A 27,810-nucleotide genomic window follows, 5' to 3' on the forward strand; every position below is an offset into this window, starting at 1 on the left:
AAAAGGTGAAGATGGGGATCTTTGTGTTTCATTAAACAATGATTCAGTCAAGGTGAAACCCAGGTGGCCTCTCCAAGGATCAGCCAGGATGGAGTGGGAGCCTTTCCCCACCGGGACTCACCAAATCCTGGAACGGTTTGGGTTGGAAAGGACCTTAAAGGACTTAAAGGTCCAGTGCCACACATCCAGTGCCACCCACTCAGTCTCACCCATCCAGTGTCACCCCTGCCATGGGCAGGGACACCTCCCACTGTCCCAGGCTGCTCCAAGCCCATCCAGCCTGGCCTGGGACACTGCCAGGAATCCAGGGGCAGCCACAGCTGCTCTGGGCACCCTGGTGCCACAGGGACCCAAAACGAACGGGCTTGTCCCCAGGGCTCCATCAGCCGCTGGTGCCGCTGCGGTGCCGGTGCCGGTGCCGGTGCCGGTGCCGGTGCCGATGCCGGTCCTGCTGTCGGTCCCGATGCCGGTGCAGGTCCCGGTGCCGATGCCGGTCCCAGTCCCGATGCCGGTGCCGATGCCGGTCCTGCTGTCGGTCCCGGTGCCGGTCCCGGTGCCGGTGCCGGTCCCTCCCCGTCCCTCTGTGCGGCTCCGCCCCGTCCCCTCCCGTCGCTCCCGTCCCCGCCCGCCGCGCTCCCGGTGCCGCGGGGCAGCCGCAGCATGGCCGAGCTGCGCATCGCCCCAGCCCCGGCTCCGAGCCCCGCTGCTGCCCCGCTCCCACCGCCGGCCGCAGCCCCAACCCCAGCCCCGATCCCGGCCCCGATCCCGGCCCCGATCCCGGCCCCGTTCCCGGTCCCGACCCGCCCCTCGCCGCCCGCCCCGGGCCGCCCATAAAAGCGGCCCCGCGCCCGCCCAGCGCCGCTCCGCCGCCGGCCATGGCCAAGGACCAGCTGAAACCGCGGCTGTGCCGAATGCTCAAGGGGGAGAGCGGCTACGGCTTCCACCTGCACGGCGAGAAGGGCAAGAGCGGCCAGTTCATCCGCAAAGTGGAGCCCGGCTCGCCCGCCGAGGCTGCGGGGCTCCGCGCCGGGGACCGCGTCGTGGAGGTGAACGGGCTCAACGTGGAGCAGGAGACACATCACCAGGTGCGGGATGGAGCGGGGCAGAGCCCCGGGCACCGCGGGCTGTGCCCGGCTCCAGCCTCGCTGCCGGGAGGGTTCCACCCAAAATATCCCTGCTGGAGCATCCCCGGCCTGGGTGGGCAGCGCGGTGGGCACGGCGGTGGGGTGGGTGCTCGCCCAGATGCTTGGAACGGTTCGGGTTGGAAAGGACCTTTTGACCTGGCAGCCATCCAGTGCCATCCCTGCAGGTCTGTCGGGTTTGAGTGCCCCGTGGTTTTGCAGCTCCGTGCGGGTGGGCACAGGACGCGGCGATCGTGGCGAGGTGGGGAAGCCGGAGGTGTGCGGGGCTGGGCAGGGCTCGGCTGTGCCGCGTTATGCAATCTGTGGTGGAAAGGAATGGGGAGACCCGGGCTTTATTTCCGGCTCTGCTGTGGGTTTTCTTGGCTGCTTTGGGCGAGCTGCTCCTGCCTGTGCAGCCCGGAGTGTAGGAAGATGCCTGAAAATCTCCAGATCGAGCGGTGCAGATGTTCAGCAGTTGGGCTGGCCAGGGAGCGATAGGGCTCCGAGGGAGTGTGGCTCTTCCTGGGCAGGTCCAAGGGTGCTGCTTCTTGCTCTCCCACAGAAGCTGCTTCAAGCTATGGCATTTTCTGCTTGTAAAACTGAAACTTGCATTTTTCAAACAATTTAGTCTAAAAAAAACCCCCAAGAAATGCGGAAAAAAACAAGCAATGAGAACAAAAAACAAATAACTAGCAGTGAGGTTCAGGCTGCTCCAGGCTTGCCGGACACTCGGAGCCTGGCAGGGGCACAATTTGCCTCGTGGCTCATGGGGCTCTGCAGGATTTAGTGTTTTAGTAACTTAAAACATCTGCTCAGCCCCGCTGCCAGCGCTGCATGGGGGCAGAGCTGGGATGTGCAGAGTTTTGAGGGGCTGTGTGTCCCCAGATTTCACCCCCAGGTGTGGATGTTGCTGTCCTGAAGGTGCAACTGAGCCTCCCAGGTGACTCTGGTAAAATCCCCAGGACTCCCTGTGTGAGCCTGGTGGGGTTTCCTGGCTAACTGAGCTTGTTTTGATGATCTGAGCCAGCCATGTGAAAGTTGATGTTTGTCCTGAATGCCATTTCGGACCCCTTGAAGGAGGATCCCCATCTTTGATGTGGCAGGGCAGGAAGGAGAGCTGTGTTCCTGTGGTGCCTTGGAAGCCACCAGAGCTCCCTGCTGCCTCTGGGCTGCTGGGGACGGGCGATAGCAGAGCCAGCTGTGTCTTTGAAACGTGCTGGGGCTTCCCACTAGGTCAAGAGAAATGGGAGGGGGAAATTTCTCTTTCTTCCTTTTTTTAAATTTTTGTATTTTTTATTTTTTTTGCCGCTGGCACTTGCTCTCTGCTGCAGGGCAGTGATTGGAACAGTGTGTCCCATCCAGGGTGTCAGAGCTTGGTGCCTCTCCCTGGCTGCCATGGCACTGGGATCTCTGAGAGCACAAGTGGTGGGAGCAGGAGTGACCCTCCTGATGTGGGATCACCCTTTTTGCTGCCTCCCCACCACAAGAACCTCTTCCTTGCCCCAAAGGCTGCCCAGCACCGATGGGCAGTGGGAAGGGTCACACCACGGCTTTGAGCAGCCACCTTGCTGTGACCCTTCCTCGTGCTGCCCCTTGCCCAACCTTGAAGAAGTAACACTTCTCCATGTGCATAGGAGCCTGCAGCAGAGAAGGCCTTGCTGTTTGGGTGTAACTGTGTTTCCAGCTGAAGCTGGCAGCATTTTTGTCTTTGTTCTGTTGGTTTTTTTCTTTGGCCTTGCCCAAGGAGTGAAGGCAGAGCGTGTTCTCGGGGCGTTTCACGTCTCAGACTTCCATCCTGGGTTCCTCAGAACTGGGCAGAGGCACAGCTGCTGCCCAGGGGAAGCCTCCTGGTGCCCAGGGAGCCTGGCATCATGCAGCAGGGCATGGGCACCTCTGCAGGAGCTGCTGCTGGCACCGTGAGTCCTTCTGGGCTGCTGTTTGGAGAGGGTGGAAGGGCCCCGGCCGGCTCTGCCGGGGGTGAAAGTCTGCTTGGGTGGAGCTGCGGAAATGGTGGGGCTGGCTCGGGTGCTGAGCAGGTCCCAGATGTGCAGGACAGGCTGCATTGTCTGCAGAACCCTGCAGGACTCCGGGCTGGGAGCATGGCTCGCAAGCGGGTACGGTGCTGGGCAGGACCTCGCCCCGGGGGCTGCTGCTTTGCCTCCCGGCTCTCTGCTCTGTCCCCAGGGAGACCTGCTGCCTTGGGGGGCTCCTCACAGCCCCTTCTGCTCATCCTGCTCGTGGGGAGGGGGCAAGGGGCTGCTCTGTGCCTCTCTCCATCCCTGGCTGGCTCAGCCCCTGGCACTCGTGGCTCCTTTGCTCCATTGCTGCTCTGGCTGTGGCTGTTGGGGGGCTCGGCTGTGGGGTGAGCCCAGCACTGCTCCACGCCAGCTTTGGACCCTTCTGTGGATCCTCTGAGTTCCTCTGCAGTCTGTAGGACCCCTGTGATTCCCTGAGCTGCCTGGAGCAGCCCAGCTGCGGGGCCTGGGGGATGTCCCTGCAGGGCCAGCACATTACCCATCTGCATCTTTGCTGCCTTGGCTTCTCTGCCAGGTCCCCTCTGGGAGAGGTGTCCCTAGCACTGTCTGATGGCAGATGTAAACGGATCTGAACGGGAGCAGATGGATTTTATGGGCTGGATGGATCAGCACCCTCCAGGCTGGTTATGGGTGGGAGATCAGGATCGCTGCCATGCAGACAAAGCTGCAGTGATGAGTTAGTTCAGCCTTGTCTGCAGCCTGTACATTTCTTGCAAGCAGTTTTTTTTTTTTCTGTTTGCAGATACCGGCTCTGTTGACCTTGAGTGGAGCTTGCAGGGAGTAAATAAACGCTGGTTAATTGCGTATTAGGCTCGTTTGTCGCTCTAACCTTGGCGTGTCTGGCCACTGTGACCTAGATCAGAGCAGGGGCCCTGCAAGAAGCCCCAGGCTGCTTTTGGGGAGGTCCCAGCACATCTAGGGTGTTCAGGGCCACCCCATGGCTGGGGAGGGTGGCTGAGCAGCACTGCCACCCCTCCTCCTCCTTGGGATGAAGGCCTGTGCAGGGAGGAGGTGCCATCAGCAGAGAGTCTGGAGGTGGTTTCCCTGTGGATATTCTGCATTTTCCCTGTTTCCAGCCCACTCTAGTAGGATTTACCCCCTGCTTGGCTGTGGGATCAGCTTCTCCTGGCTCTCCCCATTGTCAGAGTCTCTGCCAGTCACTGATCCCTGTGAGGGAGCCAGGCACAGCAGGACAAGGTTTCCATTGAGCCCCCAGGGATGGGCTCATCTCCCACTCCCAGCACTGGCTCCCCTTTCTGCTGGTCCCCAGCACAGCGTGGGGATGGATGCATGGATTGGGCTGTGTCCTTCCTAAATCTCCCTCTGGCCTGCACAATGGTGTGGTGGGGACAGTCTAGCACTGGGCTGCCCACATTGGTGCTTGGAGCCTTCCTGTGCCCCCAGCTCATGCCCTGCCCTGGATATGGGAGTAGAGACTCCCTGGTGTGAGGAAAGGAGGCATTTGCTTGGTGGGACAAACTGGGATGGGACAGTGCCAGGCAGAGGGCTGTGATGCTCCAGGGGCAGTGCCAGCCTCTGGAAGCTCTTGACTGAGCAGGAGGTGATCCCAGGCAGCTGAGAGGGTGATCCTGGCTGGTCTGGGCACAGCTCCTGTCCCCTCTGAGTGTCCCCTGGGCTCCTGCTGAGCTGTCCCTGTCCCCCCAGGTGGTGCAGCGCATCAAGGCCGTGGAGACAGAGACGCGGCTGCTGGTGGTGGACAAGGAGACAGACGAGTACCTGTGCAGCCTGAGGCTCACCTGCACCGAGGACATGGTGCACAACGGGATCCTGCTCAGCCCTGCCCTGCCCCCCAGCAAGGGCCTGGCCAGCGACAACGGCGACGTCTGGAAGCCACAGCTGGATCTGAGCGGGGGCAGCCTGCAGAGGCATTCCCACAGCTTCTCCTCGCACGGCAGCAGGAAGGTGAGGACCCCCCTGGAGTCTCTTTCCTCTTTGAGCAAGGCTTGTCCCATCAGAAAAACCTTCTGTGTGTGGCAGGCAGCTTGGGGAGCCCAGGTGTGCCAGGCTGCCCTTTGGGAGTTCTCACTCCAAGCAGCACTGGCTGTTGGGGGCTGTGCATTCCCTCCAGGGCCCCCGAGGGTCTCCTGAGCTGCTGGGAGGACTGTGGGGGCTGTGAGTGACCCCATAGTGCCTCAGCCGAGGTTGGTGTCCCAGCCTGGATCTCAGCCTGCTCAGAGCAGGGCTGTGGCCAAGCTGGAGCTCATGAATGAGTTTCTCTCCCTCCATTATTTGCAGGAGGGAGGGAACATCTGGGGCGAGCCTGTTCACAGCTTTTTGCTGAAATAGGAAGGAAATTGGCTCTTTTCGAGCAGCCTGGGTCTGGCCTGTGCTTCAGCATTAAGTGCCTTTTATTGGTAAACTCCTTTCCAAAAGGGGAGGAATTTGGGGTGGAGAAGGTCCAGTTTCCATGGCTGCGGGGACGGCGCAGGCTTGTGCCGGGCTGATAGCGGGGCTGGCTCCGGGCTGCCCCTGCTGCAGCTGGGAACGTGGCAGGAGCTGGCTGGCCACTCCACGGCCATCTGTCCCCTCCCATGCGTGTCCCCCCTCTGCTGTGCTGGCTGCTCTGTGCTGCTCAACAGCCTCTGCAGCACGGAGCTGCTTTGGGCATCCTCGTCCCTGCAGGGGCTGCGGTGCCAGCTCGGTCTCTGTCCCCTCAGAGTGGCAGTGGTGGCTCAGTGCTGGCCCAGAAGTGGCCACTGGGCTGCCAGGAGGGCACCCATGGGGAAGTCAGGACTGAGTTGTGCCCTGGTGCAGAAATCTCCCTGTGCAGATCAGGGTGATGCTGGTGGGAGGCAGGAGAGGGGCTCTCACCTCTGCCCTTCCCTCTGGAGCTGTTTGGAATGTTGGATCCTCCTCCCCTGGGGCTGCCAGGGGCAGGCTTGCAGGCACTGTTTCATTTTTCTTTATAGCTGTGAAGCTGTTGGAAGGTCTGCGTGAGGGTGGCTGCGTTTCCCCTGGGGTGGGAGCCCCCTGGGACAGGAGCCATTCCCAAGGAGGGGGTGGCTTTCCAAGCGGGGCATTTCCTGCCCTGCTCTGTTCCGTGTGCTGGTCGGGATCCAGCAGCAGGAGCTGACGGGAAGTCAGCCCGGGGAACAGGACGGTCCTTTCCTGCCTTTGGGCTCCAAGGAGAGGGTGGGACAGGGAGAGCAGGACTGGGCTGGGCTGGGAGTGGGGAGGAGAGCCCCAGTTTCACTCAGAGGGGCTTTTCCTGGACATTCATTCTGCTGGAGGCAGGGCTGATGTACTGGAACTGATTCCAGGGGTGATTCCTCCCTTATGGGAATGGGCTGCTGAGCACACTGGGGTGGTTTGGTCCTGCACTGGCAGCTCTCAGCAGAGCTGGGCACTGCCAGCTGGGCTGGCCAAGGTCACCTCTGTGCCAGAGCTGTGTGTGACTCTGGGGTGAGATCAGGGGAGGCTGGAGCAGCAGGACCTGCATCCTGTTCCTGTGCCTTGCCTTAGTTCAAGGTGGTAAAACCTGCTCCAGCCTCTTGGTGTGGTTGGTGTGTCTCTGTTGCTGGCTCCCAAAGCAGCAGGGCATGGTGGATGAGAGGTGGTGGACCCTGATTTCTGCCCTGCTCAGCCCCCAGCACTGTGTCCCCCATGGGGCAGCTCCAGCCTGACCCTAATCCAGTAAATCACAGGCACTGGAATGTGCAGCTCCTGAGTGTAGGGGGATTTTTGAGGGATTTCTGCTGCTGCAATGGGGCTGTGACAGTTGGGATACACTCAGGGATTTGTCCCCAGCCAGATTTAGGGCTTTTCTGAGCTTTCCTGGAGGTGTGCAGTGAAGGAGAGCAAGCAGCTCCTTGTCCCCTGCAGACCTGTGGCCCCAACCTGCCCCTGTGGGAACTGGGGCTGATGCTCCAGGCTGCTCCCAGGGAGCTACATTTTTGTCAGCAGCCTTTGTTTATTCAAAAGCTGGAGTTTTCCTGGATTTGAGGCCGGGGTTGTTCAGGGCAGCCTGAAGAGAAGAGCAACTGAAACAAAATGAGGAGGGAACTGTGGTGGTTGTGATGGAGTAGGGAGGGTGGGCACAGCCCTGCCACCCCCCAGTGCTGCCCCAGATTTGCTCCCCAAGAGGGGTGACCCCCACCCTGGAGCAGCCATGGGTGGGGAGGTCACCCCAGCAGGGACCTGGTGCCCAGCACCTCGTGCTCCAGGAACCTCGGTGATGCCATGAATAATTCAGCATGTATTTAAAATCCAGCCCAGCAGGGCTGGCAGCCAGCAGCTGTGGCTGCCACAGCTCTGCTGTCCCTAGGACTCGTGCCCTGTGTGGCTGCCTTGCCCTGTCCCACAGAATTGTGCCCATTGCTGTGTCTGCTGGACTGGGGGGGTTTGTCCCACGCTGTCCCCTGGCAGGGCACATGTCCATGCCAGGTGCTCCCCTGTCCCCAGCAGGTTCTGGTGGCCACCAGGCTGTTTCCTGCATTCCCAGGGCTCTGGCTGTGCCCTGCTGGGCTCCAGCAGCCCTGGCAGCTCCTGGGCTGGGGGCTGCTCTAGATGCTGGGTGTCAGCTGCTTTAATGGCAAAGGTGCCTTTGGGCCATAGGTGGCTGTGATTAAATGGTGTAAAAGCCAGGTGAGCTGCAGAGCTGCCAGGACCTCACCTGGCTGCTGCTGGTCATTCCATGGTGGGCAGGGCTGGCAGCAGCTTTGCAGAGGCTGTGGCTCTGCTGTCCCATTCCTGCTGGGCACTGGGAGGGATATGCTGGAACTGGGACCCTGTTGTGGCTATTAGAGCTGTCCTTGGGCCTTGCTGCCTTCTCCAGGTGTGTTTGTAGGAGAAACAAGAACAGCAGCAAAGCCAGAGAGGCATTGGGAGTGATGCAATTCCCTTCCTTCATGCTCTGGTCTGCAGGGGGTGGGTGTGTAAAGGGACCTTTACAACCTTTGTGAAGGATAAACTTCTCCAAAGTTTATCCTTTGGAGAGCAAACCCAGGGCTTGGAGCTGCTGGATTCAAGCCTGTTGAGTCTGGGAATTTTAATGGGGGTGGGGGATGAGTGGCTGGTTGTTGATTGTGCTGTGCTGGGGAGGGATATGTCACCTTAGGATTGCTGGAGGCAGCAGGACAGTGACACAGGGGTGGTGGCAGCTCCTGAGCCTCCAGCTGTGCTGCTCTCTGCAGGATGAGGGCTGGACCCTGTTGGGACCAGGTGTAGGGTCATTGCTGACCTCGAGGCAGTAAATATTTACCCTTCTCTTTGGGCCAGGAGTAAGAATTTTCTCTGGTTTCTCCCTTGAGTTGTGATGTCTTCTGCCACAGCGCTGCAAGGGGAGTAACTCAGCACAGATGTTTTTGGAGCACTTTGCCAACTCAGTTGAGGCCCAAAATTTAGGGCTTGTAGAATAACCACAAAGATGTAATAAAACCAAACATGAGCAGAAATGTCTGCAGCAATTATGCAATTTAAAAAAATAAATAAGTGGATGGTTTGAATTAAAGCACTTCCCTGCAGCATCTTCCAGTCCCTGGGGCAGGCTGAGATCTGCAGGAGGGTGATGGGAAGGATGGCAAAGCTCAGCCCTGGTGAGGTTCCTGCTGTGCAGGGAGAGCTTTGGGGAAAGCCTCGGGCACAGAGCCTGAGGAGCTGTGGCTGTGTCCTGGTGCATTCCCTGCCCTTCCCACAACAGCTTGGGGATGAGGTGTTTTTTTTTTTTTTTTTTTTTTTGGATGCGAATGATGGTTTTTTGGGGGATATTTTGGGTCTGAGAGAGCACAGAGCCGAGGAGAAGCTGTGTCTGTTCCCCGGGGGGCATCAGGGATGTGCCACCCTGGGAGCTCTGCTCATTTCTACTTTAAAAAAAATCCAGTTTTGCAAAGGCTGGAGCTGCCCAGGGGATGAGGACATGGGATGGGATGGCTGAAGGTGCCTGCAGAGCCTCTGCCAAGCCCAAAATCCTTTCCGTGGGCACCCCCGTGGCCATGGAGGCTCTGCATTCAGTGGGATCTCAGCCGGGGGTGGCACGGGGATCCCTCATTTCGGGATTAGCGCTGCAATCCCAAAGCAGCAGCAGCAGTCGGGCGGGGCTCTGGGGACGCTGCTGTGACCCCGCTGCATTATTGATGTCGCCGGGCTCTGGCATCGCGTGTCACCGGCCTGGGGGTGGCATCTGCAGCTCGGCACCTCGGCAGTGGAGGCTGGGGCACGAGGAGATGCAAATCCTCATCCCTGGGAGGGTCCAGGGCCAGGTTGGATGGATTTAGAGCAGCCTGGGATAAGTGCAATGTGTTCCAATGAGATGGACTTGGAGAGCCCTTCCCATCCTCATCATTCCGGGGCTCCGTGGTGATTTTGGGGTTTGGGGCTGGGAGGAGGCTCCACACGCCAAAACCCCGCGTGCCTGTCCTTTGAGCATCCACCCCGTTCCCCGCTGGTTTTGTGTGGGTTTGGGGCTGGCACTGGGGTTTGTGGGGCTCTGTTGGCGTGAGCAGCGTGTGCTGGGCATCCCCACGGCACTGGCAGGAGGTGCTGGCAGGGATCCGAGCCAAATCCTGCCTGGAACGAGACATTTCCCTGGGGAGTGCGGGGTGAGGGAACCCGAGCGCTGAGCGCCGGGAATGGGATTGGGATGGCAAGAGAGTTCTCTTTGGTATGGGACAGGAGGGACAAGGCTGGGGACAGGGCTGGGGGCTATTTTCGTGCCGGGGCAGCGCAGGAAGCCCCTCCCGGGGAGGAGAGCATCCACCCCGCGGCACGAACTTCCTCCGCCGCGGTATTTTTAGTGAAACACAAAGCGGGTGGGAGGCGAGAAGGCAGATTAGCATCGGGAGGAGCCGTGCCCTGCCAAGAGCCTTTGTTCCCGCAGCCACACGTCCCCCGAGGGGACACTGGGGTCACCCCGGGACCCCCCAGCTCCCTGGGAAGGGGCGGGATGCTGCTCCCACCCCAGACGCGGCGCTGACGGTGCCGGAACACCCGGGGATGCTGCGGGTGGTCCAGCCGGTGCCGATCCCTTCTGCATCCTCGAGTAATCAAAAACTTTCCCTCGGAACGATTGGGAAGCTGATATTAAATGGGAGCTGCTGTCAGTGCAGCTCTCCCTAGCCCGTGGGCTCCAGCAGCTTTCCTTCAAACCCTGCTCACTCGTGGGCTCCCAGCCAGCTGTCGATGGCTCTGTTCAATAGCAGAACTATTAAATGGTTTGGAATAAATTAAAAACCTTCTGCGTGTGCCCTGGCAGCTGCACAGAGCCTCTGCTGTGCCTCTGCTCCATCTCTTGGAGCTGCTCCAGCCTGCTTGGCCTCGTGGGCTTGACATGGCAGAGGAAACCTTAAAACAATATTGGGTTTGGGGTTGGTTTGGGTTTTTTTTTTTTGGATTCTCTGTTTATTCCCGAGCCTTGAGTGAGTTGTGCTGCACATTCCCAGCTGTTTATCCAGGGCTGTCCCAGCAGTGCTGTGCAGTGTGGATGGAGGAATCATCCCCAGGGCTTGGATCTGGACCTGCTGGTGCCTGGGGTGGTGCTGTGGGTCTGGGGGAATCCCAGCCCTGCTCCCACCTGGCTGGAAGGTGCTGGAGTTGTGGGATTGCTCCTGGGGAATGGAAACATTTGGAGCAAAGTGCAGGGGACCAAGGCTTCCAGGTACACCTGACTTGCAAAAGAGTTCCTGAAGAGCTCCTTTTAACCCATAAAACACCATTCCTTGAGTGCTCACAGCCCTGACAATGTGGCATCACTTTGGTGTTGATTATTCCTGCCCTCCTGTCTAGTCTGGAGGAACAAGGCTGTGAGGGGGGATGATGCAGCCAGCACTGAAAGAGAGCTCAGGGTGTAAGTGAAGGGCTGTTCTGAGCTGGTTTTGTCCCCAGTCCTTTACTCCAAAATATGGAGATTTTACAGGCACTGGTGGTGGGAGATTCCAGGCTGGGATATGAGAGAGCAAAAATTAAACTTGTAATTGGTAGAGGCTTCCACAGGTCTCTATAAATAAGGAACTGAACCTCAAGCTGTTGACATAATTCCTTCTGGCAAGATCCATATTGTAATTTAATTTCATTACGTTTTGTCTGGACTCCTGAATGTTTTGGTTCCATTGTTGTGCACATTCAGACCATATCCAGACGTGGAGCTGGATTTTGTTGGCTCAGTGTCTCTCTTTTCCCACTAAAGCTTTGCAGGAGTTTGTTTCCAGGTACAATAAGCTGGTGTGGGATGTTTGTTAGTGGTGAGCCTGTGAAAGCCAAATTTTAATAGTTTTATGAGTGCTGGGAAGGGCAGAAAGACAATTCCCTGCAGGTTCCAGTGCTGTGAAGGTGTGAGAGGCTGTTCAGTGGGCAAAGAATTCTGGAATGGTTTGGGTTGGAAGGGGCAGGTCAGTTAATTTATGGCAGGGACACCTTGCACCATCCCAGGCTGCTCCAAGCCCCATCCAGCCTGGCCTTGGGCACTGCCAGGGATCCAGGGGCAGCCACAGCTGCTCTGGGCACCCTGTGCCAGGGCCTGCCCACCCTCCTAGGGAACAATTCCTGCCCAAAATCCCATCCATCCCTGCCCTCTGGCAGTGGGAAGCCATTCCCTGTGTCCTGTCCCTCCATCCCTTGTCCAAAACCCCTCTCCAGCTCTCCTGGAGCTCTTTTAGGCTCCTGAAGGGGCTCTGAGCTCTCCCTGGAGCCTTCTCTTCTCAAGGCTGCACAATTTGGGCTGTGCCTGGCTGTGACTCTTTCCCTTGGGAGGGTCTGCACTGAACATCCCAGGGATAATTGAGGAAGGAGTGAGGCCAGGAGCAGTGAGGTGTATTCCAGGTGTATTCCAGAGCCTCTCCACCCCCATCTACTGCAAGTGGGGTCACTGCCTCCCCAGCCCCAGCCAGAGCCCCACTGCTCCCAGGGGTGTTGTGTGATTAAACCCTCTCATGGAATTACAGGGGTTAATCCCCTTAAAGACACGAGCAGCACAAAGGGTGGAGGGAGGGCTGATCCCTCTGCTCCAGCCTTGGCAGGCTGAGCTCCCAGCCCTGGGAACGTGGCCCTGGCACCTGGCTGAGCTGCCATTCCCTGGGCAGGGGCTCCAGGGGCTCTTCCCAACCCCTGGCAGCTCCTGCCTAGCTGTGTCCAGCACAGGGCCAGACCAGCAGCCAGAGGCCATCCCAGGTAAATCAGTTAATTCTGGCCTTGGGGTTGCTCGTGGTTAGCAGGATTTAATTAAGACAAGCCCTAATTAGTTCTAAGAGGGTGAGTAGTCAGCTTTGCCTGGAAGAGTTCCCTGCTCTGGGCTGGCACTGGGGCACTGAGCAATGGGGGTGTGAGAGACCCTGACTTGTGCTGAAATAGGGGCATAAAAATCCCCTGGAGTGGCTGCTGGTTTGTGCTGGGCACCCACGTCCCATTTTGGTTTTGTGAGCACCATTCTGGGGCTGTTGCCTCTTTCTCAGGGCTCTGTCTTCCCCTCACCATAGGATGGCAGCATGCCCAGAGCCCCAGGACTGGCACTTCACCCCCTTCACCCCAGGTTTATCAGCAGGAGCAGCTGGCTCTGGGGTTATCACAGCAGATCCTCCCCTGTGTCCTCACAGCCACCCCAGCCCCTTATCTGCCCCAGCCCTGCCCAGCTGCAGATAAGCTCAGCTCCCTGGCAAGGGGCATCATCTGTGGCCCCCTTTTTAAGGAGCTTGGTTTAAAAATGTCGTTTTTGGTGCTAGGTGGAAGGAGCCCTGATTGTGTCAGGTCTGGGTTTGGTCCCATGTTTGTGTTTCCCAGTTTGATTCCCTGTTTCCCAGTTTGATCCCTGTTTCTCAGCAGTGTGCTGGGATGGAGCTGGTGCCAGCATTGTGCAATGGGGGCAGTGACAGCAGGGTTGAGTTTGGCAGGGGGAGGTCAAGGGGAACCCCAGCAGAACTGGAGGCTTTGGGTGCTGTGCCCAGATCAGCAGATTTTGTGCAGAAGCTGTGACTGGGGGGGTTTTTTGGGAGAAGGGAGTGTTTTACATGGACCCAGGCCCCCTCACCCCCCTGCTGCTTTCTGGAAAATTGCACCCCTGGATGTTTCTTGCAGGATTTCTGAGCACAAAGGGCTCCCATGGGTGACCCTGTGCACGGGTGCCCCGCTTTGCTCTGGTTACAAGGAATGCAGAGGATGTTTGGAGCCCTCCCCCTGCCCCATTTCCTCCAGCAGGCTGAGCTGCCCGGCCAAGACAAATATTGGGAGTAAACTATTGAACTTCCCTGGGCCCAGCACTCACAGAGCAATGCCTGTTCTCTCCCCCTTCCTGGGCAGGGGCCGGGCTGGGGTGCAGATCTGTCCCCCTGTGTGTGTCCAGCACACCCCTCGCTGCAGCTGGGCTGGGTGACAGAGCAGGAGGAGAAAACCAACCCCAAAGGGACAGCAGGGTGGCTCCTGCCTTCCATCCCCCCCTGCATGTGCTTCACTGGGCTCTGCAAGGCTGAGCCTGGCACCCATGGAGTCTGAAAACAGAGGCCTCTCTGAGTTTTTCAGTGAGAAATCAGTGCTAGATACTAGTAAAAAATACTTAAAATTATGATACAGCACAGGGTCAGGTTATAGGCGACCTGCTGAAATAAGAGAGAGAATTGATAAAAATGAAAACAAAGGAATATTAAATTAACAGCTCCAGGATGATGTGGGGCAGCACGGTGGGTCCTGGCAGGCTGGGATTTGTGCAAGAAGAAAAACATGGAATTTTCATTCTGGATAGAAAGGAATCTCAATTATTGAATATGAAAACTAAATTTGAGCCTTAAAAATTGAGCTTATAGAGAAAGAATATTTTTTTTTCCAATATATGCAAAGGAAATTTTGGCTTGAATTAAATTTTAAATTTTACAGTTTAAATGATGGTCCTAGAAGTGGTCCTAATTTATGTATATGAAGCATTTAATTGATAAATTGAGAAAGGTAAGCTAGAGATTTATTGCAATTTGAAGGGACAACCACAACCCAACATATGACCTTTTCTTCTAAGGTGGGGACTCATGGAGGGGACCAGGATTTGTGTCCTTGCTGGTCTGTGGTGCAAAACAGTTTTCCCCATTCTGTGTGAGATGCCTTGACTAACAGCTGGCTTTCTGCAGGGCACTGGGGTTGCACCCTACCCCTAAAAATCAGGTTAACAGGGCAGTTCCTGGTGGCTTGGAGCAGTTGGTGCTGGCCCTGTGGGGCCAGTCCTACAGCCTGGCATGGGAACAGCAGGAAAAGCCTCAGCCCTTGGGATGATACCTTTCCTTTCCCAAGAAGCCTCCCTGTCCCGGGGTGTTTGGGGGTGGGAGGTGCTCCCTGGTGCATCAGAGCCCCCTCCACCTCCAGGGGTTTTCCTGGCAGTCCTGGTGCCAGCTGAGTCTGTGAGCACAAAGCTGCAGGACTGGATTCCTGCTGATGACCCAGGGTCACTGCAGGCAAGGAATGGGGCCAGTTCCAGGGAATGTTTGGTGATTGCTCAAGGCTTGGCCTCCAAAAGCAGCTGGGGAGGCTGAAGGACAGAGCCTGGAGTGCCCAGCCCTGGTGCCAGCTCTGTGCCAGGGATGTGCCAGCTCTCTGATTTGGGGTGTCACAGAGTGGGACACGAGCTCTGTGCTGCTGTGGAGGGAAGGGAACGTTGTGGGATTGGGGAATTTTCTTCCCATTGTCAGAGCCATCCTGCTCTGGCCTGGGGTTCATGCTGAGCGTGGGAAGGACGTTTCCCCTGTTCCAGCAGCTCCAGCCCTGCTCAGTGATCAGTGTTCTCTTCCCTCCCACCCAGGGGGAAACAGATCCCTCTGGATCTGCTGAGATCCGTTTCCACCCAGAACGAAAACTCCAAGTTTTTCCCCTTGCACAAATCCCAGCCTGCCATCACCCACAGTGCTACCCCACATCATCCTGGAGCTGATCCCCGTGGAGCAGGGGAGCTCTCTGCTATCCTGGCTGTGAGTTCCCCTGGCAGACCCTGCTGGAAAAGTCCTTTCTCTCCATGAAAACACGTGCACGTGGCGGTTTCGCTCCCCTCCACCCTCCCTCCCTCTCTCCCTGGGCTGGCCCAGCTGCTCCCTGCCCCAGCCAAGCCTGTGCTGCTGCTGCTGGCTCCAGCCCTGCCCGGGGGGAGAGCGTGGGTGCCTCTGCTGTCTGAGTCTGCTCAAAAAGAGGGGAAAAAATGCTGCTTCCCGTGGCTTGTGGCTGAGAAATTCCCCAGCTCTGGGGCTGCCAGGGGATGGTGGGACAGCTGCCTTGGAGATGCCATCAGCTGCAGCCTGTAGGGCTGGGCAGAGCTGTGTCCCCACAGCGGGATGTGCCCATCAGGGACCTCGCTGGGCTTGTCCCCACTGGGGACACGAGCCAAGCAGGCCAGGGCTCTGTCCTGAGAGGCCCCTTTGTGCTCAGGGATTTCTGCAAAGCTGCAGCACTGGGGATGTCGGAGAGGGGCAAATCCAGGCTTACCCCAGAGCAGCCCTGGGGAAGGTCAGGCTCTGATTTCTTTGGCAGGAGGTTGGGTGGAGGTGAGCCCTGCTGGGAGCAGAGAGGGAGCTGCTGTTCCCAGTGCCAGGGTGGGAGTGGTGCCATCCCACAGCCTGGCACTGCTGTCACCGCCGGCTGCGCCTCCCCACCCTCCACATCCTTCCTGCTCTTGTTTTCTCCTGCCTGGCACTTTCTTGGGATAACAACCCTCTGGCTGGGTGCTGGCACAGCTCTGCACCTCTGGCAAGGAGCAGAATTGGGGGTGAGCTTGGTGCAGGGCACAGGGAAGGTGCAAAACTCTCCTTGCTGCTGCTGTGGTGACATGGGACATTGAAGGGGCTCATTAATCTGTTGTGATTATTTTTGCACCACCCTGGCAGCCACTGTCCCCTCAGCTGTGACCAGAAGGGCTGCAGGGCTCAGAGCAAGTGTCCCTGGGGCCAGCAGGACCCTGCTGAGGATGCCCACTGTGGCATCCTTCCTGATCATCCTTCCCCCCTTGGGCTGGAAGGACCTATGCTGTGAGTCTGGGTTTTCCATGATCCTCCTCTTCCTCCTCCTCGCAGAGATCATCATCAGAAAAACCCCAGCAATATCCAAATTACCCTCTCAGCTGCAGCTTGGCCGTGGCTGGATGTGTTCCATTGCTAACTGGAATCTGTCCCTGCCATCCTCAGCTGCTGCCTTTGTGCTGCCTGCTGGCAGAGAATGCACTGGGATGCATCCCGAGGGAGGCAGGGATGCACCCAAAGGGCACTGGGTGTGTGCTGGAGCAGCCCCCAGGCTGGCAGGAGGATGCTGGGGGAACAGCACAAACCTCAGTGTCTGCTACCCTTAAAATAAATACCTGTTTATTTATATCACTCAAACCTACCTTGAGCAATTTAAATGATTGGAGTAATTTGAAGAATGCAAGGGACTTAAATAAGCTACAGCTTCTGCTGGGGGCAGGCAGATGAGGGGTCTGGTGGTGACAGAGGGCTGTGACAGTTTGTCACCATCTGGAGCCTGCAGCACCTCCTGGGGATGCTGAAGGTGACTCTGCTGATTTTGGGGTGATCACAGGCTCTGCCAAAAGCTCTTTGGTGGCAGCTCAGCCACATTTGAGCTCATCCTTTTCTCTGGGGTCAAGATGAGCATAGGAACTGCAGTCCCTGGGAGCATCTGAAACTTTGTCCTGCTGAGATGTGAAGGTGGGAGAAGTTGGGAACAAGAGTTCACTGAGTGAACTGACTGTCAGGTCTGTGTTGGATGTGAGGTTTTCATCATTTGACCATTCGTGTTGGAGCTGAAACCCCTCCTCAGGCACATAATTAGAGTCGTGGCTGCATGAAAATGGAAGCAGGTTGTTTGCTGGTCCTGCCCAAGGATTTATTCCTGGCTGGTGGAAAATCTCTGCCTGGGGGGGTCTCTGGATGCTGGAGCTGCCACCTCCCAGCCCAGCCCCATCTCTGGGCCTGTGGGGAAGGGGAGGAACATCTGCTTGTGTTTGGTGAGCCTGGCGTCCCACCAGCCCTGTCTCCCCTCCCCCTCTGTTATTTATAGCATTTCACCAACATCTGGAGTTTGAGCCTGCTCGGCGCTGGCTGACTCCAGCCAGGGGGATGGAGCTGGGGAGATGTGTGTGGGAGGGAGGGAGGAGGGAGGGAATGATCCCTGAGCCCTCCCCAGCAGGGTGCAGGGGGCTGCAGCATCCCAGCATGGAGCTGAGAACCAGCCAGGGCTTGGGATGTCCCAGGAGCATCCCTGCTCTGCTCTCCCAGCCCTGGGGATGTGGGGAGAGCTGCTGTGCCCTCTCAGCCGCACTCTCTGAGCAGGTTTTGAGCTCCTTTGGCACTTGCTGTCCCCTCCTCCAAGTGTCACCGAGGTCCCCTGGCCCTGGGGGATGAAGGGCTACAATGGCCCCCATTCTGGTGCTGCTTTAATGGGAAAATAGAGTCATTCCTGGGGGAAGGGGAAGGGAGCACAGCCCTGCTGGAGCAGGAGGAAGATCCCTGGCACAGCAGGGAATGGAGGCAGGATTCTGCTCCAGCCATGGCACCATCCCAAAACCTCCTGGTTCTCATGGCAGGCAGGGCTGTGGGCATTGCTGGCAGCCACAGGGAAGGACTCCTGCTTCTCCCAGCTTTCCTCATCTTTGTAGTGTGGAAAACAGTGAGGTTTCACCCCTCCCCTTCCCAGCCTGGTGACAAATATCTGCTTAAAGTTAAGTGCATCCCTAAATCCGGGCACAGGCAGCAGCCTTGGAGCTTCCAGCACTACTCTGGTAATAATAGTGGCAATTAAAGCTTGCCCGAGGCTGGGCTCAGCTCCCAGTATAACTAGTACTGCCAAGGGAGGTGCCCTGGCAGGGGGTGTAAATGGGCCCCTTGTTCTGCTGCTGCAGTGGTCCCTGGGCCCCTTTCCTGCATCACTTGCTGCCCCTCCTCAGCTCTCCCCAGGCTCCCAGTGTTGCCCCTCACTCCTCTGCCTGCTGGGGGTTGGATTTGGGTCAGGATCCTGCATTTCTGCTGCACAACCCCTGAAGGTGACTGTGCATCCCCTGCCCTGCATCCCTCTGTGCCTGCACGGCAGAATCCAAACTGCAGGGGATGGGGGATGGACACCAAGGCTCTGAGCACTGTTCTCTGTCCCCTCAGGACATCTCCATGTCCCAAGGTGTCCCCAGGGCAGCACAGGAACCTGGTGTCCCCCAGCCCAGGTGGGTTCTGCTGCTGAGGTTTGTTTTGGAGGGAGCAAAGGAACAATTTTCTGACTGTAAGCACATGGAAAAAGAGAGGAAACACCATAACAGCTGACTTAAAGGCTGTTAACAATGTAAATTAGGCAGGAATGCTCCTGCCTGGGTTTTGTCCAGCCCTGCCAAGCAGGGATGGAAAGGTTTGACCTGTCCTGGGTGATCCAGAGCCTGGAGTGCATCCAGGTGCTGCATTCCCAGCAGAGGTGACTGGAGCCTGTTTGCAAAGCTGGGATGGGCACGGGGGCACAGGCTGGTGCCTGGAGCAGGGTGAGGTGGTCCCAGGCAGGGCTGAGCTGATTAGGGTCATAATCACCCTGATCCCTGTGATTACAAGCAGCACACCCAGGAGATGAGCTTGGTGGAGTTCCAGCAGATCCCCACTCTGGGCTGGAGCTCCTGCCCTTCCCACTTGGCTGAGAGTGTCCCCCCAGCCTGGGGACAGGTTTGGGGTGACCCCCGTGCTGAGGGCTCGGTGACATCGTGGCCAAGGCACTGCAGGACCCAGCAGGATCCCAGGGCAGATGGTACCAACCTGACCTCAGCCTCTAGAGTAGCTCTGTGTGTGTCTGCTCTCCTCTCCCTCCTCCTCCTCCCCTGGAGAACCCCATGTCCATGCTGGCTCTGGTGTTTTATTCCTGGAATAAAACCCTAAACTATGTCTCTCAAGGTGTTTTAGCCCATTGTGGGCATGAGTTTGTGGGACAGAGGGGCTGGAGACAATCCTGGGACCTGGGCTTCAATGTGGCATCCTGGGTGTGGAGAGAGTGTGGATGTTCCTGCAGCTTTTTGGGTTTGAAATGTCCTTTTTATCCTCAGGGTCGGGCTGGGGGTGGTGTGAAGGTGCAGGTTGGTTTTGTGAGTCTGTGCTTTGGGACAGTGGTGGGGAGCAGGGGACATCCCTGTCCTGGGCTGTGCCTCGGGGTCAGCAGGAAGGGCTCTGGCTCGTGGTGTTGAGCTTTCTGTAGGGGCAGGTGGACAACAGAGCTCCCCTCAAAACCCAGGAGGGGACTTTGGTTCCTTTTGGTGCTTCTGGGAGTGGATTCTGCTTCCCTGGAGCATGCCACGTGCTAATTAATGTTGGAAACCCCTCATTAATCAGAGCTGGTGACATTGGTGACAGCAGCCCCAGGTGTGAGACATGGGAAGGGTCCTGCTCACTGCAGGGTCCAGTCCTGGGGCAGCCCATGGGCCAAGGGGCATCTCTGGGGAGCCCCAGAGAGCTGGGGCTTGTCTCTGGAAGACCCCAGGATGTCCCCAGGCCCCAGGTGACCCCCACGTGCCAAGGGGTGTCCCTGAGGGACCCCAGTTCCCATCAGCAGCACTGGAAACTGTAAGGGAAATAAGAAATCAAATGCTGTGAAGAGTTGCCATGAGATTGTGAGAGCTGGCAACACCCAATCAGTTTTGCTTTTTTTTTTAAATTCTACTGAAAGCATTTCATTGTTATTTAATGTCTTGTTTGTGCATTTTGAAATGGAGCAGCTTGAGCAGCGCTTCCGAAACCTTTGTTCTGGTGAAATGCTGCTGGTCTGCCCCAAGCTGCAGCTCCAGGGATGGGCTGGGAGTGCAGTTCATCATCCAGGCAGCATTTACCTGCACAGGCATTCCTGGGGATGGCACAGCCAGGGATGGAGTGCACCCTGCTCATAAAATCAGCTGCTGCTGAAAGAGCCTGGATTCCTGGAGAGAGAAAAAAAAAAAAAAGCCTCATTTTGCAAATTTTTTTTAGTGTGTGTGGGCAATTTCTGGCTTTCAAAGATGAAAAGAAGGGAGTTGAATTTTGTTGCTTTGCAGCATCGGTGTGAATGTAAGTCAATGCAGAGCGGCTCTCGGCGCTGGGCGCTGCCTCCTCCGGAGCCCTGCTGCTCCCTGGGCAGCCAGATAAACCCTGCTGCTGTTCCACGGAGCTGGCCTTGCACAAAGGCCACCTTCCCCCGGGAGCTCAGGAAATATCTTCCCAGAGCACAGGCAGGGAAATGCTGGCACGGGTCAAAAAGAAAAGCGAGAGCGGAGCTGGCAGGAGAGGCAGCGGCTCCGTGCCTTGGGGCGTGTGAGCTCTGCTTAATCCCAGGCAGGGGCTTTGCAGAGCTCAGCTCCAAAACCTGTTTTTTCCAGCAGCCAAGGATTGTGTTAGCTGGGAGGTTTAAGAGCCCAGCAAAAGCCCTGGATCATCTCTGCTGGAGGATAAGCAGTTTTCCCCGTGGATTTCTGCCCACAACAGATGCTGAATTGGGATTATTTTTTTATGTGTATGTATTTAAGAATAAATGTCTTGAATTCATTCCAGTTAAGGGCTTTAAATTCAAGATTCTGCAGTGAAAGCAGCACAAGCCCACGTAGGACATGGCACAGGGCAGCACCCTGCCAGCCAAAGGGATCCTGCAGCAAAGCTTTTCCCTGTGTGGTTTATTTAGTGAGTAATTTGATTTCACTGCTGATCCCAGGGGATGCCCTGGAGGAGGAGGGACTCACCCTGCCAGGCTGTGCCCAGGGGATCCCCATGCTGGGATAGAACCTCCAGCACAGATTCTTTTGGGGCAATTCTCAGTGATTTCTCTGCTTTCACACTGCTATAGGAGCTCTGACCCTGTACAAATGGAGCAGGGGGAAAATGGTTTTAAAAATAAACCCCAGCAGGTGATCCCAGATGGGTTTTGGTGATCCCAGATCCACTTTGGTGACCCCAGACACGTTCCCCTTGTCCTGCCACACAGAGCCCTGTGTGTCCTCTAAGGTCACACCAGCCCGACCCTTTTGGGCTGCTTGAATCATTTCCTGTTTTCTCCAGTTTTTGGAGAACTTTGAGGCAGGCTGGAAATGTTTGCAGATAGGGTGAACTGCCTGTTCTGGGGCCATGGGAAAAGTGCAGCAGGGTTCAATGTGCAGAGGGAGAGGATGGGGGTGCAGGGCTGCCCTGGGGTGTGCAGCAGGTCCAGGAGGGGTTTGGGAGCCCCATCCTGGTTTGGGTTGTTCACTGATAATTTTTCCCCTTTAAGAACCCATCTGGGATTGAGATGCCAACAGCACGAGCTGGTTTTTAATAAAAAACTCATTTGCTGAGGAAATCTCTAAAATTCAGGAGCAGTTTGCAGCAGTTCTGAGTGTGCTCTGATGCCTGTGATGGGCACTGCTGGTGGTGACCTTTGTGTGTGAGTAGCATTTGAGGAATTTAGTTGGAATTTTTCCTCCTGTGCCAGAGGAAAGACACAATCCTGAGTGATGGGCTCTGGGGAATTCTGCTTGAACAGGGAGATTGGATTTAGATGACCTTCAGTGGTTCTTTCCCACCTGAACCATTCTGTGTGCAAAGGTTGGTCATTTTGCATCCCTGTTTCTTCCTGGATGCTGGGATTGAGCTGGTCAGGCTGGTGCTGAACCCTGACCACCTCTGTCCCCCTGGGCATTGCAGCCACAGCCAAAATTGCCCAGAGCAGCTGTGGCTGCCCCTGGATCCCTGGAAGTGTCCCAGGCCAGGCTGGATGGGGCTTGGAGCAGCCTGGAACAGTGGGAGATGTCCCTGGACTGGAACTAGGTGATCTTTAAGGTCCCTTCCACCCCATCTGGAATTCTGTGCAAATTCCATCCCCCAGCAAGGGGATCCCTGGTAGTGATCACTCTGTGAGCCCCCACTTTGTTCTCTGTAAAACCCCTCCTTGAGGGGGTGAAGGGGTTGGGAGGTTTGGTGTTTCACAGTGCCTTTTGGCCAAAAGAGGAAGGAGGAGGAGGAAATTGCTGCCTGGATTTTTAATTTGGAGGCCAAGGCCGTAAGAGGTTTCCCTGTGAATGTGATCCCAGACAAATCCAGTCTGTGGGCAGGCAGGGAGCCTGCTGAGGGAAGGTGGAAACTCATCCAGGGGAGATGTTTTCCTTAAACCATGGGTGGAAATGAACACCCTGAATCTCTGAGGTGCCTTTTGCAGGGATGGGCCACAAGCTGGTGGGAGCAGCATCCGAGGGAATTAATGGGAGCTGGAGAAAACCAGAATTTGTTGCTCCCTGGCTGCCCCCAAGGAGCCATAAAGCACTTCCATGGCAGGAGGAGAAGCACTAAACTCCTCAGGTGCCCCTGTGCTGCTCATCCTGCCAAGCTCAGCCTTCCTGAGCTGCAGGGAGCTCTTGGATGTTGGGATTCATCATCCTGGTACCTCCTGGCTGGGAGGGGATGGCAGTGGGTGATGCTGGTGTCACTGAGATCAGGGGTGTGGCACTGCCTGAAATACCTGACTGAGGTTAATCCCAGGTCTGGGTGAGCCTGGGCAAAGCAAAACTGGGCTTTGGTTCCTCCCTGCCTGGGGCTGGGGCTCAGCTGCTGCTGGGGGGCAGAGGTCCCAGCCTATGGGTGGATTCATCTGAGCCACTCCTGCTGAAGGAAATGCATTTTTTTTGTTTTGTTTTCATTTTTCTGGAGTGGTTTTGGACAATTGGGTTTCGAAAATAGACTCAATGAGAGGAAATCCATTTGTTAACCTGTCCCCACACCGAGGGCAGGGGGGCAGACACAGCACTTTATTTATGGTCTCATCTGCCTGAGAGCCACCCCAAAGCCGTAAATTAACCCCTACCTTGTCTCCCCCACCCTCTCCTCCACGAATCAGGATGTGAACGGGCAGAAGGAGCTGTGCCCACGTCTGTGCCACCTGAAGAAAGGCCCCAGTGGCTACGGCTTCAACCTGCACAGTGAGAAGTCTCGGCCGGGGCAGTTCATCCGCTCGGTGGATCCCGACTCGCCGGCGGCGCGGGCGGGGCTGCGGCCCCAGGACCGCCTGGTGGAGGTAAAGGGGGCCAGGGGGTAAAGGGGGCCAGGGGGTAAAGGGGGCCAGGGGGTAAAGGGGGCCCAGCAGCAGGGCTGGCACTGGGCAGCCTGCACAGCCCCCACCCCATGGCCTGTCCCATCTGATCCCCCCCGTGTTGCTCCAACCCCCAGTCCGGCTTTGCGCTGTTTCCTCTCCTGCTGTTTGGGTGTTTGTGAGCTCTGGGTAGAGTTACAGGATGGAAATTTGGGATTTTCCAGCCCTCCAAGACTGAGTGCAGCCATTCCCCCAGCACTGAGCTGTGTCCCCAGGGTGCTGTGCTGGCACCAGGAGGCTTGGGCAGGTGACTGTGGGCGTAAAGCCAGGTTGGTGCTGATTTTCCCTGCCAGGGAATGCTTGGAAAAACAAGGGAAGAGGCTTTGTAGAGCCTCTTACAAAAGATTGGGGGAAAAGTGTTCTTGGAAGCATCTTGCTGGTTACCAGGTGCACTTTTTGTCCAAGATGGGGCCAAAAACTTTGGATGAGGCTGGGAATTGCCCTCTCTTTGTGTGTTGTGTTTTTCCTGGAGAAGGGACAAGCAAGGGCTGACCCAGCAGCCATCACCCCTTTCTCTGTGGGAGCACATGGAAATCCCCTGCTTGGGCTGTGTCCTAGGAGGCTGAACCCCAAAACCACCCCATGGGGACCGAGTGTGGCCCAGAATAGGAATGGGATTTGCAGCCCTGGAAGAGTGTGAGCTGGGAAAACCCTGAGAGCAGAGCACTCTTCTGCTTTCCAGGCCTATAAATAATTATTCCCCAGGCAGTGGGAGCTGCTGCCTCTTCCCAGCAGCTGAAAGTTTAATGCTGGGAGCAGCGTGGGGCCGGGGCACGGGTGGCAGTGGCTGCCTGGTGTCACATCCAGGGTCGTGTTATTTATTTATGGGCTTGGCCCAGGGCCTGGCACACACAAAGCAGCTTGGGGTGAGCTGGTGAGCTCAGAAACCTGATCCCCTCCCTGCCTGCTCTTTGGGGCTGGGATAAATATTTGATGCCCCCCAGCCCTGTGCCATAGTGGGGGGAGAGCAGCACTGGGCTCAGCCAGGGGTGAGCCCTGGGCATGGATTGGGGTGAGCTGGGGTGGCAGGACAGGGATGGAGCAGGGCTGTGAGCTGGCAGCACCTGGAATGAGGGGCAGAGCCTGCAAGGGGTTTCTTTTCATGCCAGCTGTGCCCTGAGGAGCAGGGGGAGCCTGGTTCCCTGCAGGGATCCCAGAATTTGGGGCTCAGGCTCTGCAGTGTCCGTGTCCCTTCGGATGAGGACGAGCACTGGGTCGTGCCCAGGCTGTGGGGTCATTCTGGAGGGACAAAGGGTGATTCATTCCCACCCAACAATGTCCTGAGTCACCATTGTCCCCTCTCTGCAGGGAACAATCGGGAGCAGGATCACATTCCCTGTAGGTCCTGGCTCCCAGGCAGGGGAGGGAGAGATGAATCCATGCACCAGCACAGGGACTCGCCCATCAGGGCACCAAAATCCACATTTTTCCATCCCAGAGGGATGAAGGGTGGCACTGGATCCAGTCAGCCCCACTGCCTGTGCCCACTGTGGGATTCCTGGGCACATCCAAGGGCAAAGCTGGGTTGGACAGCACCACAGAGGGCAGGCAGGGTTTTGGTGAGGTCTGTGCTTCCCTATGGATGTGTTTGGGATGCAGACAGGTGGGAGGATTTAGGAGCCTATGGCTGGCTGGAGATGGGGAAGGAAAAATCCTGTAGCCTTCCTATCATTCCAACAGGAATAAAAAAGGGAAATCCTTGCCTTTAGGGAGGGGTGTGGGAGGCAGGACCGGGGTTGTGACCCGTGGCTCTGCAGGTGAACGGGATAAACGTGGAGGGGCTGCGGCACTCGGAGGTGGTGTCCCACATCAAATCCAGGGACAGCGAGGCCAGGCTGCTGGTGGTGGACCCCGAGACAGACGAGTACTTCAAGAAGCTGGGGGTGACCCCCACGGAGGAGCACAGCAAAGGTGAGACCTTCCCGTGCCAGGGTGACTCACGGGTGGGATCTCAGAGTCACATTTCCCTCCTGTCTCATCCCTCAGTAGTTTCCTGAGCACCACCCAGCTATTTATAAACAGTGAGAATACACCCTCACCCAGCCAAAAAAACACTGGGTTGCTTTCACACAGTGAATAATTAACTCAGGAGCTCGCTGCCACCGAGGCACTGAGGCGTGGTGGGGTTTTTGGGGGAGCCTTCAAAGCCAGGCTGAGCAGGGCTTGGAGCAGCCTGTTCTGATAAAAGTGGGACTGGATGAGCTTTGAGAATCACTCCACGATTCTCTGATTCCCTGATGGCTCTTTGCTCCCCTGGAGGAGCCTGTGGGCACCTGGAGAGTCCCTGTGCCGAGGGAAGGGCTCCACGCTGGCTGATCACAGCATGGCCAGTGCAGGAAATGTTTGGTTGTTGTTTTTTTTTTTCTGCTGAAACCTGGCAGGGAAAGCTGCTCATCCACTCCCCAACCTGCCCCACTGCAGGCTCCCAGCCTGGCCTGTCCCCAGCTCAATGGGCAGCTCTGTTTCCCAGCACAGCTGTTCCTTATCTGATTCCCAGGATGCTCAATGGGCAGATTTGTCCCCAGAAATGGGTCAGACAATGCTGGGGAGCCACAGGGTGTCAGATGCTCCGAGGAGGAGCCAGCTTTGTGCTGGCACTGCCATAAAGGAGCCCTTGTTCTGGGAGGGGACAGAGCCCTGGGGAGGGTGGCTGGGTGCTCCAGGCCCTACATTCACCAGGGAGCAGGAGTTGGGTCTGCCTGGCACCTGCCTTGGTGCCAGAGGGCTCTGCTAAATTCTGCTCTTTGCAGGGCAAGAGGAAATAATAATAATAATAATAATAATAATAATAATAATAATAATAATAATAATAATAATAATAATAATAATAATAATAGTAGTAACAGAACTGCTTTAACCTCAAACTGACACTTTCCAAACCTTACAGCTCATCCTGAGCAAATCAACCTTTATTAAGCCAATGAGTGGCTTTTAGATTAAGTATTTCTAGATATGGCTAATTTGTTTTTGAAGTCCAGAAAAGTCCCACTTTTCTATTCCTTGTCATCTTGTTCTTAATTTAATTTGAAATTTAGCTGTTTGTGATACCAGAGACATAAACATCACTTCTGTGTGAGCCCATTGCTCAAAGTTTATCCTACTCTGAACACGAGTCCAACATTCACTATAAAATATTTAAGGATCCCAAAGTCACATGGAGGTTTTTGCACCAGCACACTCTCAAAATCACAATTCAGGTTTATTTTTCTGCTTTGCCCCAGAAATCCCTGCAGTCTGCAGTGATGCAGCCCCCAGTCAGTCCCTAGGGAATGCATCCATGCTTGACATAATTCAGTTATTAATCCTGTCCCAATTAACACATCTGTTAGTCTGGGGCAGTGAGACATGGTAATGCCTGGGGCAATGACTTGATCATGGTGACTGGCAGCTTAAATGCATAAAATTTGCCATTGTGTGGGCTATTGTTAATCATTGGAAGTGAGCAAAAAAAAAAAAAAAATTCCAGAGCGCCTGGAGAGAGGGTTCTGTGCCAGACACTGTTGTGACAACACCTTGATAAGATTTTTGAGTTGACTTTTAAGATTTTTGATTAAAGAACTTCTGAAAACAAACTAATGGTCAAAAAAAAAAAAAAAAAAAAAAAAAAAGGAGTGTGCTGCAGGTAGTACCTGTAGAAGATTACTTGGTTCTTTTCCTGGCAAGTGTTTTCCTCTGATCAAAAGGGTGAAATGGAGTGAATTTGGGGGATTTGGCAAGGATATGGTTCTAGAAGGGCACAGGGAGAGGCTGAAGGGACAGGATGGGCTGGTGGGGTGGGCAGGTGCTGGTGCTGGGGATGCTCTGCAGGGAGCTGGGGCAGCAATCCCAGCTGAGGGCTCTCACTGTGTGTTCTCTGGCTTTATTCTGTCCAGGTGTGGTGCCCCAGCCCATGACAAATGGATCTGCACAGACTCAGGTGAGTCCTCACCTGCCCCTGGTGACAGAGATGCCTGGAAAGCTGAGCTGGAGCAGAGAAAAAGGGATAAAATAGGAATTTATTGAAAGGATTCACCTTGGCCAGTGCAAGAGCCCAGCTGGGGCTACACCCAAATCAAATCCAGGATGGATCCCAGTCATGAGTTTTACACTTTTTTCAGTTTTGGTTCATCTACATCTTGGGGTCAATTATCCAAGCACAGCCCCAGGCTATCAGGATCAGCCCCCTGGCTTGCCCCCTTTCCCTGGCTGCTGTTTTTGCTTTTTGGGTACTAATTGTCCTTGATTCTCTAGCTAGAAAGGAATTGTGAAGAGAACTTACTAACACCTAACATGAAATTTCAGAGTTACACACTAAGCAGCAGAGATTCCGAGAAATATAAAGGGTAAAACCCAAGGCATCAATAGCCCAGAGCAACAGCCTGGGGGGATGTGTTGGAGTGAGCAGGAGGGGTCAGGGTCCTTCCCTGGCTCCCACCTGTGCCAGGTGAGCCTGGATGCTCAAATCCCCAAGGCTCATTTAGCTCAGCTTTACTTCTGCTGCCTGTTTTAATTACTCCCCACTAGAGCTTTAATTTAGAGGTTGAACAAGGCCAATTTCAGCCTCATTTAATCCCAGGGAGAGAGGAGGAGGTGGCAGTGTCCCAGTTCTGCTGGGAGTCCCAGGGAGCTCCTGTGTGTGCAGGACCATCAGCCCCAGGCTCCATTCCAGCCCT

At 56.2% G+C, this 27,810-nt stretch overlaps 1 protein-coding gene across 2 annotated transcripts in view; it reads left to right on the forward strand.

Annotated features, from left to right (window-relative positions):
• The first annotated feature begins 616 nt into the window (after positions 1-616).
• Positions 617-27,810, forward strand: part of NHERF2 (NHERF family PDZ scaffold protein 2) — a 31,257-nt gene continuing 4,063 nt past the window's right edge. The window contains exons 1-5 of one of the 2 annotated variants that reach the window (XM_079320614.1): positions 617-1,085; positions 4,823-5,080; positions 22,907-23,083; positions 24,916-25,069; positions 27,031-27,074. In XM_079320614.1, coding sequence (XP_079176740.1) covers positions 876-1,085; positions 4,823-5,080; positions 22,907-23,083; positions 24,916-25,069; positions 27,031-27,074 — 843 coding nt within the window. In that variant the 5' untranslated portion in view covers positions 617-875. Of the gene's footprint in view, positions 1,086-3,111; positions 3,236-4,822; positions 5,081-22,906; positions 23,084-24,915; positions 25,070-27,030; positions 27,075-27,810 lie in introns of those variants that run through there. The other variant, XM_079320613.1, reaches the window with a different exon arrangement.

The sequence above is a fragment of the Erithacus rubecula genome, assembly GCF_903797595.1.
Source record: "Erithacus rubecula genome assembly, chromosome: 17".
Lineage (NCBI taxonomy): Eukaryota > Metazoa > Chordata > Aves > Passeriformes > Muscicapidae > Erithacus > Erithacus rubecula.